This window comes from Henningerozyma blattae, chromosome 3, assembly GCF_000315915.1.
Source record: "Henningerozyma blattae CBS 6284 chromosome 3, complete genome".
Lineage (NCBI taxonomy): Eukaryota > Fungi > Ascomycota > Saccharomycetes > Saccharomycetales > Saccharomycetaceae > Henningerozyma > Henningerozyma blattae.
Window position 1 is genome coordinate 752,369 of NC_020187.1, and position 16,384 is coordinate 768,752.

The 16,384-nt window shown below is 31.7% G+C and overlaps 6 protein-coding genes and 2 non-coding genes across 8 annotated transcripts; 6 read left to right on the top strand and 2 right to left on the bottom strand.

Annotated features, from left to right (window-relative positions):
- The first annotated feature begins 883 nt into the window (after positions 1-883).
- Positions 884-987, top strand: TBLA0Ctrna1W. Its single transcript has 2 exons — positions 884-920; positions 951-987. It is a non-coding gene; the product is annotated as a tRNA-Trp (tRNA).
- Positions 988-1,881: 894 nt separating this feature from the next.
- Positions 1,882-1,953, bottom strand: TBLA0Ctrna6R. Its single transcript has one exon. It is a non-coding gene; the product is annotated as a tRNA-Arg (tRNA).
- A 1,049-nt stretch (positions 1,954-3,002) lies between these two features.
- Positions 3,003-3,566, top strand: COX6 (cytochrome c oxidase subunit VI; the record flags this gene model as incomplete). Its single annotated transcript, XM_004179587.1, has 1 exon — positions 3,003-3,566. One exon carries the CDS (start codon positions 3,003-3,005, stop codon positions 3,564-3,566), a length of 564 nt encoding a protein of 187 aa, XP_004179635.1.
- A 362-nt stretch (positions 3,567-3,928) lies between these two features.
- On the top strand, positions 3,929-6,082 carry RRM3 (DNA helicase; the record flags this gene model as incomplete). Its single annotated transcript, XM_004179588.1, has 1 exon — positions 3,929-6,082. The coding sequence occupies one exon, from the start codon at positions 3,929-3,931 to the stop codon at positions 6,080-6,082; it is 2,154 nt and encodes a 717-aa protein (XP_004179636.1).
- Positions 6,083-6,889: 807 nt separating this feature from the next.
- TBLA0C03140 (uncharacterized protein) lies at positions 6,890-8,395 on the top strand (the record flags this gene model as incomplete). The annotated part of the gene is made up of 1 exon (XM_004179589.1): positions 6,890-8,395. The coding sequence occupies one exon, from the start codon at positions 6,890-6,892 to the stop codon at positions 8,393-8,395; it is 1,506 nt and encodes a 501-aa protein (XP_004179637.1).
- Positions 8,396-8,965: 570 nt separating this feature from the next.
- On the top strand, positions 8,966-11,947 carry RPN1 (proteasome regulatory particle base subunit RPN1; the record flags this gene model as incomplete). Its single annotated transcript, XM_004179590.1, has 1 exon — positions 8,966-11,947. The coding sequence occupies one exon, from the start codon at positions 8,966-8,968 to the stop codon at positions 11,945-11,947; it is 2,982 nt and encodes a 993-aa protein (XP_004179638.1).
- Positions 11,948-12,562: 615 nt separating this feature from the next.
- RPS27B (40S ribosomal protein eS27) lies at positions 12,563-13,245 on the top strand (the record flags this gene model as incomplete). Its single annotated transcript, XM_004179591.1, has 2 exons — positions 12,563-12,565; positions 13,000-13,245. The coding sequence occupies 2 exons, from the start codon at positions 12,563-12,565 to the stop codon at positions 13,243-13,245; spliced, it is 249 nt and encodes an 82-aa protein (XP_004179639.1).
- Positions 13,246-13,622: 377 nt separating this feature from the next.
- RSM22 (tRNA methyltransferase RSM22) lies at positions 13,623-15,797 on the bottom strand (the record flags this gene model as incomplete). Its single annotated transcript, XM_004179592.1, has 1 exon — positions 13,623-15,797. One exon carries the CDS (start codon positions 15,795-15,797, stop codon positions 13,623-13,625), a length of 2,175 nt encoding a protein of 724 aa, XP_004179640.1.
- Between the last annotated feature and the right edge of the window lie 587 nt (positions 15,798-16,384).

Here is a 16,384-nt window from a genome sequence, read left to right on the forward strand (position 1 = left end):
TTCAATCATTTATTTTTGTTCTACCCCAATCCATGTATTGCATAGGTTTATGCTTTTATTGCATAGTCTTTCAAAGATTGAATAATAAAATTATCAGTTCTCGTGAAACATTTTTTGTCTTTTTCCCCCCTCCCCCCAATAGTTACTCGAAATATTAGCAATATAGCTTTCTTTTTTTATAAATAGGCCAATTGAATCAATCAAAAGAGAATAACTAATATAGTACTCCTTCTTTTTTTTCGCTCTCAAATGAACCTAGTTTCAACAATAGATGATAACTACCTATGATAAACGAATTTCAATCCAGGAGCTTAATAGAACCTTCTTTAAAAAATTAATAACGGAAAGAAGATTTACTTCAGAACTAAGTAAATTAATTTTTTATCATTTTAATAAGATTTAACAATAGGCTATCCAGAAATATTGTAAACAGCAAGTTTTCTTAAAAAAATGTTGTAAACCAACTTAGGAGTACGATACACTTAAATAGTAACTACCAAAAACTTAACTTAACAATCTTATTAACTTAACACCGGTTAATCCTTCGAACTTACGAATATAATTGTTGTTTTTCTTAAACTAAATAACTATATAAAAGAACTATAAATTTATGTCTTAAGTCTGAAAAGCTGGCCTTTAAATACTTTTCAAAGGTCAACGCCAGCTTTTCCATTTTACTTTAATTGGTCTGTTTATAAACTTACTTACAAGGGTAGGAGGGCACAGTTTAAGTAATGCTGGCTAACTAGTAGATATTATGCATCGAACCGATATTTACAGGGATGCAACTAGCAGCTGCTCAGTGTTGTGTACAATTTCTAGTTAGCAACTTGTAGATGAGTATAAAGTCGATCTCGTCTACAACAAAAACGTAAAATAGGATGAAGCGGTGGCTCAATGGCAGAGCTTTTGACTCCAATTAAATCTTGGAATTTCCGGAATAAGGTTGCAATCAAAGGGTTGCAGGTTCGATTCCTGTCCGTTTCATTTAATTTTTGCCTGTAACAATTTTTTGCTTTGTTACCCCCAGTAGTATATATTTTTGGCTGCTAGTTTAATACCAACTGTTTATTAAACTATACAACTACATACCTGAGCCTATGTAAGTTAAATATTATTATTATTATTACGTTCCGATTTGTTTTACCTTAACCCTCTAGTTTATTCTTTTAGCTTTAGATTCTTAAATAGAATTTATGTTCATGATTCACTTACTTGTTAATCTACATGTTCATTCCGTTATCACGTGATCTTGGTTTATACACGTGACTAACGTTGCTCATACTACGTGACATTGTGTTTCAGTGTCACGTGACTCTGAATCAACAAGACTTATGAAATTCTTATTGGACATGCTAGTATACATTTATTTTCATTTTTTTTATCAACATATCACATATGCATAATATGCTTAGTTAAAGACACAGGAATCAGGGAATATTAATAACAATGTAGAAGATTTCAAAGCAAATTGGTCCTTTTAAGTTATGTAAATATATCTTATTTTTTTTATAAACATAATTCTTAAATAATAAAATAGTTCTTACTTCAAATCTGACCAATTAATGTAATCAGATCATAATATGCATTTTAATCAATACAAGAATATTGACATAACAATTTTCCGACAGATATCTATTGTTAATATCTGGTCACATTTTGTTTTTTTCCATTTTTTTGAAGTACAATAAACAAATTCTTACTCAAAAAGACAACCAACAACAATTGTGCTTTTGAGTTACAACAAAATATCCATTGAAGATAGTAAGAAAAATAATTAGTGACTCAAAAAGTTATTTATATGATAAAAAAACAACAAAAATACACGCATCACGTGATACACAAGATTTTCTTGAAAAAATAAAATTTGAAGAAGTAAAGCACTCACGGTGGGGGTCGAACCCACAATCTTCTGATTAGAAGTCAGACGCGTTGCCATTACGCCACGCGAGCTCTATTTCTTGGAAAATATTGTATAGTGATCTGACTAGTATTGCACATATGCCTGTAACCCTGATTATTCTTATAACTATAACTTACTTATCTTATTCAGTATATAATGCGAGTTTACGCGTCGCAACATGTTGACGCGAACGTCTCTGATTTGCTTAGGGCTTGTAAGCTCCTAACCCTTGACACAAGGTAGTGACAGTATCACTATGTCACAACATTTTGAGTTACAACAACATGGACAAGAACAAAGGAAAACACATGACTAATGCTCACCCCACATCTTCTGCTGTTTCCGATCTACTGGGATTCAAGAGAGTTAGACATTGTTATACAGTGTTTAAGATGTAAAGACGATTACTTTATTTAGACATATATAGTAAATTCTATAACTAAAATGAATATATTTCTTAAATAGTGTTTTTCGATATAAAAAGAAAAACACATTTTAAATAACAAGTCACGTGATAAAAGTCTTTTATCACTTTATAGATAATGATATAATCATATTCCAGCACATCTTTACTTTAACTAGCTAGCACGTGATCCCCACAAACCCCACGCCATTGTCCGTTTTGGCCTGGGGAAAACTTTCTGCCCACACAAGGAAGTTTCACGCTGAATATTTTTACCAAGATGACCTTGCACAGAATATCGTGCACAAGGAAAGGCAAAAAGTCACCCGGCCTCTTACCCGGCCCGGCAAATATCGGTATCCCCTAAGATCCTGCTTTTCGAAACATCACCTGCTGGATTTCTTATATATTATACACAGACTAGTAACACATTATACGCAAACAAAGTTAGAAAAGTTTCAAACATTTCCAGGAGAATACATTAAATTCACACATTTATAACAATCATACTTGACATCAACGTTTATCAGTTTATTGTTCTGTTCCAATATCCTATTACTCTTTCTACTAAATATCTCACCAATAATATTCCCTCTTCTCCCATTTTTTTATCCAGGATAAAAAAAAAGATAAACAAACGAACAAACAAACATATAAACCTATCTTCCATATTTCAATCAATATAACCCATTAAAAATGCCAATGATTATCCCTACTGCTGCCTTAAGATCGACCTTGTTAAGATCTGCTACTTTCAGAATAGTGCCTCTATCTGCTAGAGTGATGCCCTGTGCATGGACCAAAGTAAATTCTATAAGTCAAACCAAATCATTACATAACTCTGCAAGATTATGGTCCAAAAAAGTTGCTGTTAGTGAAGGATCCAACATCCAAGAACAAGCTGATCCAGAACACGATTTGGAAGAAACTTTTGAAGAATTCACTGCTAGATTCGAAAAGGAATTCGAAGCTGCTTATGATTTATTCGAAGTCCAAAGAGTCTTGAACAACTGTTTCTCGTATGATTTAGTACCCGCCCCAGCTGTATTGGAAAAGGCTTTGAGAGCTGCAAGAAGAGTCAATGATTTGCCCACTGCCATTAGAGTTTTCGAAGCTTTGAAATTCAAAGTTGATAACGAACAACAATATAAAGCTTATTTAGATGAATTGGCTGATATCAGAAAAGAATTGGGTGTTCCATTGAAGGAAGATTTGTTCCCAAACGGTGAGCCAGAGACTGTCTTAGCAAAACAACCATAATCATGCAAATATTTACATGTTTGGTGACGATATTGAATACACACACCTTGTTGATTCCAATCCAATCTACTCTACTCTACTCTTATTTATATATATTTATTTATATTCTATTAAATGTTCTGTATTTATTTACTCTTCCCTACTTAACAAAAACAAAATAACTAATTTAGCTTATTATCATTTGGTTTACCCGTTTCTTATTTTTTTTCTTTTTTCCCCATTATTGAAATTTACTGTTTTGGGAATTTCTCAACTCGCGTTAATAGAAAATTAATACAAAAGACATGCAGATCTCATCTTAGTTTTATTTAACAAAAACACAACCTGTCATATTTAAAACCTCAGTTACAAAAGATATATCGATGTTTAAAGTCTCCAAGAAGAAGCCAGAAAAGAAACAGAGATCAATAGCGTCTTTTTTCAGTTCAAAAAAGACTTTTACTCCTCCTAAAGATGATGCTCCTACTACAAAAATAGCCACCGAAAATGCAACAACTCACACCGATGCAACAATAGATCTTACCACAACTACTGCTAAAACTACCATTTCTACAAGTGGTATTCCTTCTTCTATAAGCTTGAAGAGACAAGTTGTTCCACCTAATAGATCAATCAAACTGGCGTCAAGAACTTCTTCAAATCAAGGCAGTTCGTTATTCTCAAGTCAAGGCTCCTTTGATGAAACTGATCCTTCTTCAGAATTACAATCTTTACTACAAAAACCAAAATTAGCATCGTTTAAACCAATAAGAAGATCTTTAAAAGCAGGCCCATCCTCCAAATCACTCGTTTCTACATCGTCTTCCACTATTACTTCTACAAGTTCATCAATACATTCTTCTTCAGGAAAACGTCATTTATCTTCTACAAATCATTTATCTTCAACGAGTAATACTCCCTCATTGAGTTCGACTTTCCCAAATATTAGTTTATCGATTAATAAAAAACTAAAATCATCTCCAAGAAAATTAACAGCATCTTCATCTTCAAATAAACACAACTCCGATTCATATTATGAAATAAAATTATCTAAACAACAACAAGATGTTGTAAATTGTGTTATTAAAAAACGTCAAAATGTATTCTATACTGGTGCTGCTGGGACAGGGAAATCAATCATTCTAAGAACAATCATTTCAAAATTACATGGACTATACGGTAAGGATGCCATTGCAGTCACTGCATCAACTGGTCTGGCGGCAAATAATATTGGTGGATGTACATTACATAAATGGGCTGGTATTGGATTAGGTAAAGCAACTGCAGAAAAATGTATTCAAAGTTTATCTAAAAAATATGACACGTTAGCGTTATGGAGAAGAACTCGTGTTTTAATCATTGATGAAGTTTCTATGATTGACGGTGATTTTTTAGATAAATTAGATGTTATTGCGCAACATTTAAGAAATAGTAAACAACCATTTGGTGGGATTCAATTAGTATTAACAGGTGATTTTTTCCAATTACCCCCAGTGAATAAAAATAGAGCTGAAAATTCAAAAACTGCTTTTTGTTTCCAATCTAGAATGTGGAAAAATTGTATTGAAAGAACCATTTTATTGACCGAAGTCTTTAGACAAAGAGACGATGATGAATTAGTATCTATATTAAACAGTATTCGTCTGGGAGAAATTAATCCCAAAATGTCTTCCGTGTTAAAATCTTTGGAAAGAAATATCGCTTATCCAGATGGAATCTCTCCAACAGAATTATATCCAACAAGAAGAGAGGTTGATCTTTCGAATTCAAGACAATTAAATCAATTACCTGGTAAATTATATACTTATAAAAGCTCAGATTTGGTACAATCACACATGAAAGATATGTTAAATGCATCAGTATTAGCGGAAGAAAACGTTTATTTAAAGGATAACGCTCAAGTCATGATGTTAAAAAATAAACCTGAATCTGAGCTAGTTAATGGTTCTTTGGGGAAAGTTTTATTTTTCTCCACTGAACGATTAATTAAAAAAATGATTGAATTATACGGATTTTATTTTGATGACGAAATCGTAAACGATATGAGATTAGTAAGTAATTGTATCGAAAATCCGTCATTTGTTAATTCTGATGTATATGCTAATGGATTTAAAAACCGTCCAATAATCAGACATGAAAAATTAAGTATTTTGACAAATTTTGCTGTTAAGACTAATACAAAATTAGAAAAAATTTATCCATACGTTCGTTGGACTATTGGCCCAAATAAATATCATAATGAATTAATGATGGATGAAATCTTCCCTGTAGATGTACCAGGTGATAATATTGGAATGCAAAGAACTCAAATCCCAGTTATGCTTTGCTATGCTCTATCAATACATAAAGCTCAAGGTCAAACAATACAAAGACTAAAAGTAGATTTAAAAAACATTTTTGAGGCTGGCCAAGTTTACGTGGCTTTGTCAAGAGCAGTTTCAAAGGATAGTTTACAGATCCTGAACTTTAATCCAAAAAAAATTAAGGCTGATGAGGAAGTGAAAAAATTTTATCACAAATTAGAAAAATTGGATTAGAAAAAAAGATAGATTTAATTTTAGAAACGAAGACTATTGTTGGTTACTAGTCCAACGACTCAAGGGCAGTATTCCATCATACCGCTTGAGAAACAATATATACATTTGAAAAAAAAAAATTTTTTTCATTAATTTTCTAACCAGCGTAAATTAATACCAAAAAGGCGTTCTTTGTATCAAGAATCCTACTCCGAGATTTTCTTTGAATAACTTTTTTCGCTAAAAATAACTTCCCGAAATTGCAACTTAAGTTATTTAGGAAAGTGGCCATCCAATGTTTGAAGAATTAAACTTCAATTAACATCTTAAAAGAGTTTTAAGAGACTTATTTTTAGACATTTTTTTTATTTTTACATGAATACCCTATTTTTAGTAATAATTAAAATTCTATTCATTGGCGTAGTTTGGACAGCATCGATAAAATCTCTAAAACTTATCTGTATTTATTGGATAATAATGCCCTTCATTTTACACTGATTAAATAATAGGCAAAACTTGTACTTTTCTTTTCTTTTGCCTTTTCTTCTTATTTTTTTAATTATTGGTTCAATTAAACTATGAAGTTAATTCTTGTAGCAATACATCTTTGAGAATTCAATTGGGAAATAATTTTCTGTTTTGAAGACACTAGGGTAATTCTTAGAACGAATTGGGCTATCTGGAAGTTCTTAAAGTTTACTTGAACTATTTTGTATAATTGGATTTTTTTAAATCTAATTAAGAAATTTTTTTATTTCCTAGGAGGTCTATAAAAAAGGCAAATAGAAAAGCTATCGTTATTGGAGACCACAGGCAATTTTTTGACTCATGTCAAATCTGGTTGTACGACATACCTTCAATCTATTTCGAGAAGATTTTGTAGTGGAACAAAGGTTTCACGTCTTAAATGGTATTAGTTATAGCCCCCAGAGCTTGGTTTGCTCAGCTAGGGTCATAGATATTCCACAAAGAGTTCACGTGGCAATTAAGAAAGTAGCCAATGCATTTACTAAAGAAGTTACCTGTATTAGAGCCCTTCGTGAAATCAAACTATTAAGACACTTTCGGGGTCACAAAAATATTGTTTGCCTATTTGATGCAGATCTAGTATTTTATAATGATGGAATATTTAATGGTTTGTACTTATGCCAAGAATTAATGGAGACTGATTTATCACAAATTTTGAAATCTGGACAAATTCTAACCGATTTACATTACCAATGTTTTATTTATCAAATCTTGTGTGGGTTGAAATATATACATTCTGCAGGCGTTCTTCATAGAGATTTAAAACCAGAAAATCTGCTAGTAAATGCTGATTGCCAATTAAAAATTTGCGATTTTGGTATCTCTAGGGGTTATTCCATGAATGATGATATAAATAGTCAATTTTCCACCGAATATGTCTCTACAAGAGCATATAGAGCTCCTGAGATTATGATGTCTTATCAGGGTTATTCACCAGCAGTGGATATTTGGTCTACAGGTTGTATATTGGCTGAATTTTTAACTGGCCAACCTTTTTTTGATGGAAGTGATTGTGTAGATCATTTAAATAGAATATTGCAAGTCCTAGGAACACCAGATGATGAAACGTTAAGAAGAATATATTCTAAAAATATTTTAGGTTATTTACAAAAACTTGGAAGAATATCACCTACTCCGCTATCAGAGCTATTTCCTAATGCTTCTACTGAATATCTTGATCTACTTTCTAAGATATTTATATTTGATAAAAATAGAAGAATTACAGTGGATGAAGCTTTGAACCATCCATATTTAAGTGTTTGGCATGATCCTGAGGATGAATATTCTTGTAATGATAAATTCAATTTCGAGTTTGAAAATATAAACAATTTAAATCATTTAAAGACGCTATTATTTAATGAAGTTGAAGAATTTAGGAGGTTGGTTAGAGAGCCAATTTTTGATCTTTCTATTAATAATTCAAATAACAGTAATGCTTCTAAAGGAAATGTTTTCACATCTCCTGATGAACATAGGGACTCTGCAAATATAGAACCAATGCCTCATGGATTAGATGAACCATTCAATTATTCACGTCAATCCATAGTAAATGTTACCAATACTGTAGAAACAGAGGAGAAAAGCATTGATAGTTTTATGGATCCGTATGTTAATTTTACAAAGACAAACATTCATTCAGGTGACCCAGGGAATTCTAAAGCGGAGATTAGCTTGTTAGAATCTCCTACTATATTGAGGCGTCACTCAAATGAATCACTGGTGCAAGTTAGGGACATTAATTCTGATGATCCATTAGATATTGAAAAAGAATTAGAAATTGGTTCGGATAGAAGAATTCTTCAATAATCTTCGTTCTTCTCAATAATTTTCTACGGTTTATTTTAATTAACATTCCTTCATAAGACAATCTATTTTATTCTGATCTTCTCTAATATATCTTCTTTTTTTCTAATTAACCAATAATTTCCTCTGATTATATTTTTTCTATATCTTATCTATCATATAGAAATATCTGATATCTCAAAATTATAAACCTATTTAGTTAATTTTGTATAGTACAAAAGAAAATATTATAGAAGTTTATATACTAATTTAAATTCATTATTAATGATCTTATGTTGTTAATATAGTATTTAGAGATATTCTTCTCCATCTATATATAACATTCTCTTTAGTTGTACAGTCTGTATGTATATATTTTTAGTGACGTTTTCTTAAATTTCTCTTTAAAAATTGGCGTGCGGGTAACGAACTCGAGGTGGCAAATACATTTGGCTTGTAAGGATTTATTTAGATTTCAATATATAAGCTCCGCAACCTTTAAAACCATTAAATAGCCTTATTACAAGATACGATTCGATTTCACATTTGATTCTTATCCAATCGAATAAGAGTATTTTAAAAAAATTATACATTATGTCTGAGAATTCTAAATCTGACAAAAAAGAAGAACTAAAGGATAATATTAAATCTTCTATTACTGACCAAACTGGTAAAAAGAAAACCAAGAAGGAAAAAGAAGCAGAAGAAGAATTATCAGAAGAAGATTTAAAATTAAAAACTGATCTAGAATTACTAGTAGAAAGACTAAAAGATGAAGATCAATCTTTATATATGCCATCTTTAGTTCAATTAAAGAAATTTATTAAAAATTCTACAAGTTCTATGACAGCAGTTCCAAAACCATTGAAATTTTTACGTCCGTTATACCCAAGCTTATGCAAAGTTCATGAAAAATGGACTGATAATGAATTGAAATCATCAATTGCCGATGTATTATCTGTGTTAGCGATGACATATTCTGATAATGGGAAACATGATTCTGTAAGATTTAGAATGCTTTCAAATGTTCCTAACATGGAGGATTGGGGCCATGAATATTTACGCCATTTAGCTTTGGAGCTAGGAGAAGTTTATAATGATCAAGTAGAAAAAGAGGCAAATGAATTGACAAATTCTTCTGAACAACCTTCAGTGCCAACTACATTTGATTTTCCAAAGGAAACTATTTTACAATTATCATTAGAGATCGTTCCATATTTTTTAAAGCATAATGGTGAAGCAGATGCAGTGGATTTACTTTTAGAAATTGAAGCCATTGATAAATTACCACAGTTCGTTGATGAAAATACTTTCCAAAGAGTATGCCAATATATGATTGCTTGTGTACCATTATTACCTCCACCAGAGGATGTTGCATTTCTTCAAACAGCTTATTCTATATATTTATCTGAATCAAAATTGACTGAAGCATTAACCTTAGCTATCAGATTAGGTGATGAATCGTTAATTAGATCAGTATTTGATGCTACTTCAGACGCTGTAATTCATAAACAATTAGCTTATATGCTATCTGCTCAGAAATCTGCATTTGAATTTGAAGGATTACAAGAAATTATTGGTAACACAAACCTTTCGGAACATTTCTTATATTTAGCTAAAGAATTGAACTTGACAGTTCCAAAGGTACCAGAAGACATCTATAAGAGTCATCTTGATAATAGTAAATCTGTATTTACTGCTACAGGTATGGATTCAGCTCAACAAAATTTGGCCGGGTCTTTTGTCAATGGTTTAGTTAATTTAGGTTATAGTAACCATAAAATGATGACTGAAAGTGACACTTGGGTTTACAAGACCAAAGGTGATGGTATGACTTCATCCGTGGCCAACATTGGTTCTGTCTTTCAATGGAATTTAGATGGGTTACAACAATTGGATAAATTCTTATATGTTGAAGAACCTGAAATTAAAGCAGGTGCATTATTGGGTATTGGTATATCTGCTGCTGGTGTACATGATGGTGAAGTAGAGCCAGCTTTACTTTTGTTACAAGAATATGTTACAAATAGTGATACCAAGATTAGCTCAGCTGCAATTTTAGGGTTAGGTATTGCATTCGCTGGTAGTCAAAACCAAGAAGTCTTAAGTTTGTTATTACCAATTGCTGCCGATACAACATTACCCATTGAAACTTCTGTAATTGCCTCCTTAGCATTATCTCATATATTTGTTGGAACTTGTAATGGTGATATTACTGCTTCAATTATGGATAATTTCCTAGAACGTACTGCATTAGAATTAAAAACCGAATGGACAAGATTTTTGACTCTCTCGTTAGGTATCTTATACATGGGTCAAGGTGAACAAGTAGATGATGTTTTAGAAACACTTAATGCTATTGAACATCCAATGGTTTCGGCTATTGAAGTATTGGTAAGTACATGTGCATACACAGGAACTGGTGACGTATTGTTAATTCAAGACTTATTGCATCGTTTAACCCCAAAAGCTGTCAAGAAAGATGAAGATGATGAAGATGACGAAGATGATGACGAAGAAGGTAATGATGAATTAGACGAAACCGCAGCTATAAGAGAGTTATTAGGTAAACATGAAGCAGAAATGAAACAGAATGAAGAAACTCAAAATGATAACCCAGATTCTATGGATATTGATGATGAATCAGTTGAAAATGCACAACAATCGAAAAAAGAAAGTGAAGAAGGAAAGAAAGAAACCGAAATAAAAGCTGAAGATGCAATCAATTCAAAGGAGGAAAATGATGAAAAGGACTTCATTAATGATAAAGAAGAAAAAGAAGAAGCAGCTGTTGATGAATTGGCTTATTCAGTACTAGGTATTGCCATGGTTGCCCTAGGTGAAGGTATTGGTAAAGAGATGTCTCTACGTCACTTCGGCCATTTAATGCATTATGGTAATGAACATATTCGTCGTATGGTTCCATTAGCCATGGGTTTAGTCTCTATTGCTGATCCACAAATGAAAGTATTTGATACATTATCAAGATTTTCTCATGACCCTGATTTACAAGTATCTATGAATTCTATCTATGCTATGGGGTTATGTGGTGCTGGTACCAACAATGCTAGATTAGCTCAATTATTAAGACAATTAGCCAGCTACTATTCTCGTGAACAAGATGCATTATTTATTACAAGATTAGCTCAAGGTTTAGTCCACCTTGGTAAAGGTACAATGACTTTGGATGTATATAATGATGCTCATGTTTTGAATAAAGTTACATTAGCATCCTTATTGACCGTTCTAGTTGGTTTAATATCGCCAAATTTTATGTTGAAACATCATGAATTATTTTTCATGCTAAATAGTGGTGTAAGACCAAAATACATCATAACATTAAACGAAGAAGGAGAACCCATTAAAGTTAATGTCCGTGTTGGTCAAGCTGTCGATACAGTTGGTCAAGCTGGTAAACCTAAGACTATAACTGGTTGGATCACTCAATCCACCCCTGTTCTACTGAATCATGGTGAACGTGCTGAATTAGAAACAGATGAATATATCAGCTATGCAAGCAACATCGAAGGTATTGTGATCCTTAAGAAGAATCCTGATTATAACGAAGAAGAATAACTGAACTTGAAATGATAATAAAGAAACCTACCAAGATTAATGCCATTGATTACACTCCTAGAAACGCATAATCCACGAGCACTTAGATATATGAATCGCCATTGTACTTATTAACGAATAAGGGACACGAGCCTTTGTCATCTATATATTGTCCAGCTATGTAAATCTAAATAGTTGACCTTCCTGTATTGTAATTCACAATAGTACTCTATATAACTCACTAAATAATAACGTAATTTTTTTTTTCAATTTAACCCTCTAGGTTATTTTAGATTAAATGAATATTTTTTTAAGCAAGTGGAAAAAAAATAAAAAAAGAAATAGAAAAAACAAAAACGACTGCTCTAGAAATCCGGACACCCTCATTTTTTTAAAAAAAAGTTTTTTACATTTTTTTATCGTTTTTTTTTTTAATTCTCGGGAAACAATTTTGAAATTTCATTTTCCGGTCGTGTTGATGGGAGAAACGGAAAACTGGTCTGAGCAATAGACGCAACCCTGTAGATACTTGCTAAATTTTGAAATAGGTTAGTTTAATAAAAGAAGGCAGGTGAAAAATCGAGGATTTCAAGTGTAAAAGAATTAATAAAATATACATAGCCCCAGTAGTACAAGATGGTATGTGGAGGATATAACTCTATCGTTGAGTAGAAGCGATAAAATTACAGATATTGTTGAGGAATTTCAGGATCATTTAAGGAACAGATGAGTTTAGATGAATATACTACTTGAAAAGTGAAGCAATCTTTTTAAAGCATTGGTTATCGAAAGGATGTATTGGATGAAATTAAATATAAGGCTATTTATTTTTGGCCTGATAGATGCGAATCAGTAATTAATAATGGAAAGTAACTACAATAACTTCAATAAAACTTGTCTTTAAGACTAAATTAGATTTTATCATATTCTAAGAAAAAGTAGAAAGCCATCGTTCAATTTTATTTAATTCTGTTCAATTCCAACTTTATCATGCATTTTATGGATTATAATTACTAACAATTTATTTTGCTATTTGTTTAATGAATAACAATTACGTCCCATATTTCTAACAGGTTTTAGTTCAAGATTTGTTGCACCCAAGCGCTGCCTCTGAAGCTAGAAAGCACAAGCTTAAGACTTTGGTCCAAGCTCCAAGATCTTACTTCTTGGATGTCAAATGCCCAGGTTGTTTGAACATTACCACTGTCTTCTCTCACGCTCAAACTGCTGTCACCTGTGAAGAATGTTCTACCGTCTTATGTACCCCAACTGGTGGTAAGGCTAAATTATCTGAAGGTACCTCTTTCAGAAGAAAGTAAATTACTCTGGTGTGATAAAAATTCGATATAAATGGTTTTTTCTTCATTTTATTTAACATTTTTTTACATTACATTTCTGTAATAAACTCTTTTTGCCCTTATCATCAACCCAATGTATGTTATATAATAGTTACATAATTAAATTTCAAAAAATTTTTAAGATATAAGACTATTATATTTATTCATTTTTAGAGCTACATAAACACTTAAATATAAAACTCAACTTTTCATCATTAACAATAATTGTTTGATTAAGTACTTTCGAATTTTATTTTGAATTTATTATGTGTATATATAAAGGGTATTTACAGTTTTCATTTAATTATACATATTTCCCGAGAATAGAAAAAAAATTCTAATAATATGACATAGATGGTTCATATTAGGGGTCTGGACTTCTTATATTTTTTATCTTTCTTTCTGTTAGCTTGATAAAATTCATGCTCATAAACTTTTGCCATCTTTTTGATGTTATTGTCTAAGTATGTAATTCTATCTTCAGTAGATGCACTAGAATCGGGAATGCTTGAATCATCATCAAATGATTGTTTCATTTCAGATATCTTATAATCTTTTCTTTTGGCTTCTTTTTTCTTTAATTTTAATTCTTGCTTCCAAGCTTTTTCCAATTTTTCCACGTTAATACCACCAATACCTGGGATTTTAGTCTTAGCTCCTAGAGCCCATAAATCACCCTTTATAGCCTTTCTAGCATCATGATATGCAATTTTAGAATAGGATTTAGGGATGATCCATTTCTCTATTTTTCCCAGTGGTGTACAAACTTGTAAGCTTACAAAACCTTTTGATTTCATTGGTGGACCAATGATTCTTGGCCAAGTATCTTCCTCATTCGATTTCGATGGTCGACCATTCTCGCGATCTTCATTTATTTGCTTTATTGTCTCCTTGTCGTTTAATGATCTTTGAATTATCAGGTATGAATAATTGACATTTTCATAGTTCCTACCATTAGGCCTTCCTGTACCGGGCTGTGCGATATTATCCATTCCGATACCATCTAGTGGCATAGCCCACTTAGTTGCTAATATTTTACCTTTCTTTAATTCCATAGTGAATTTTGGTCTTTGAACTGTTTTTTGGAAGGTGATTATTTTCAAATTCTTACCTTCCTTTGTTGTGTAATACTTTGGATTTCCTATTTGTAAAGGTGATTTACTATGGTGCTGACAAGGTGCGATTACCTTTATATGATAATCAACTTCATCCTTGGTAGCTTCATTTGTAGTTTCATTTGCAATTTCATCCTTACAAATATTATTATTAGATTCTTCCAAGTCTGACATGGAGATTTGTTTGTCCAAATCCTTAGAATCATAAACTTCAAAATCTTCAAAAAATTCAAGCTCAGTGTCCTTGTACTTAGATGAGGTAGTCGATTTAACAGAAGACCCACGTAGCCATGGTCGGGGAATCTTACCCTCTTCTTCTGGATAATTTTCAGGTCTTAACATAATTTGTCTAGCTCTTTCTATAATTTCAAATCCTGTTGGGTTTCCTCTTTCAATAATAATAAGGTGACCACCAGGGCTCAATAAACTCAAATAATGTGTAGTCAGTTGATCAACTTGTGCTGGAAATCTTTCTTCATCTCTCAACAGTTGATGAGTTAAAATAATCAAATCATACGAACCAGAGGCAGGGATCTTTGAGTTTAAATTGGTAACTATTTTAATTTTTTTTATCATTACTTCCCCTATTAAATCATCTGATTCAGATGAAGATTGTATTACATCAGGCTCATTATTCAGTTCATTTAAGTTTTCATTATCTGTTTCTTGCTCAACTACGGCTTCATCATATTTTATTTTTGTATTTGGAACCAATAATTCATTCGGTATCTCGTTATATTGACGACTTAATATGAGCTTTGCCTTTCTCAGCATATCTAGATGGCCTAGAATAACTGCGTCTTTCTTTTCAGGTCTATATCCGGGTCCCATTATATCATTAAATGCAATAATACCAGCAGCAGGTCCATACCCTACTTCTAGTATACGTTGTGGTTTGAAATTCTCAGTACCAATTCTTTTTTTCAATTCTGCTAAAGCCTGATATATAGAGGTGTAGTTATGTAGGAATAATGCAGCAATATGTGCATCAACCTCCATTTTAGTGGAAGTTGGCTTATGTACCGAATGTTTATGCAAATAGACAAAGTAATTGGAAGCTGATCTTCTTATATTAGCCGGTATTTGCAAGGATAAGATATTATTTTGAATAACTTTGGCAACATCTGGGTTTAGATGAACAGAGTCACGAGGGGTATGACCTTTTAAAGTTTTGGGATCAAATCTAGAAAATGAATCGGAATCTAACTCATTATGGTCACTATTAGAGATGTATCTTTCTAGTAGTTTACTTCGATCAATCGTGTCCTTCCTTGCAATGTCCTCAACTAACTCCCAATGTTCAGAGTTGTTCTCAAGATTTAGATGACCTATATTTAATTTTTTGTTGATTGTTAGATTGGAATTCCAGCGTAATGCTCTCCGTAGAAATATTTTGTTATAGTGGTATAAACGTATCATAATTGAATTATTTGATAGGTATATTGATCTACACTGTTTCTTTGTATGTAATGAGCTCCTTGTTCTTAAATATTCTAAGTTGATGTTTGTATACCTTGTTTTTTAAAATAAACGCCTAGTTGAAATTATCTTCAGGAAATATTATTCAATATAAAATCTCACCAACAGAAATTTTTAACCCATAAAAAAAAGTACTTAGAAGAATACATTTTTTAAAAGTATAAATTATTTCTTTTTTACTAAGTAACTGTAGGGATATAAGTCTGCATGAATTATCTTTATTCGTAAAGAATGACATTTAAGGTAAGATCTATATAACCCAGACGCATCACAATACATAATAATGTCAGACTATAACTAATAAAATTCATCAATTAACTAGATAGCTAAGCACGTATATCACATTTGTTATATTATAGGATATTCATGTATATTTTCTATAGATAACAATTATTTTGTAAAATTTACCATATTAATCGGCTTAAAGATAATGGACCAATAACATTTTGTGAAAAAAGCTCTACAGATCAGATATTGATACTATATTCAATAGAATTGAACATTCAAAAAAGTATAATCAAGTAGAA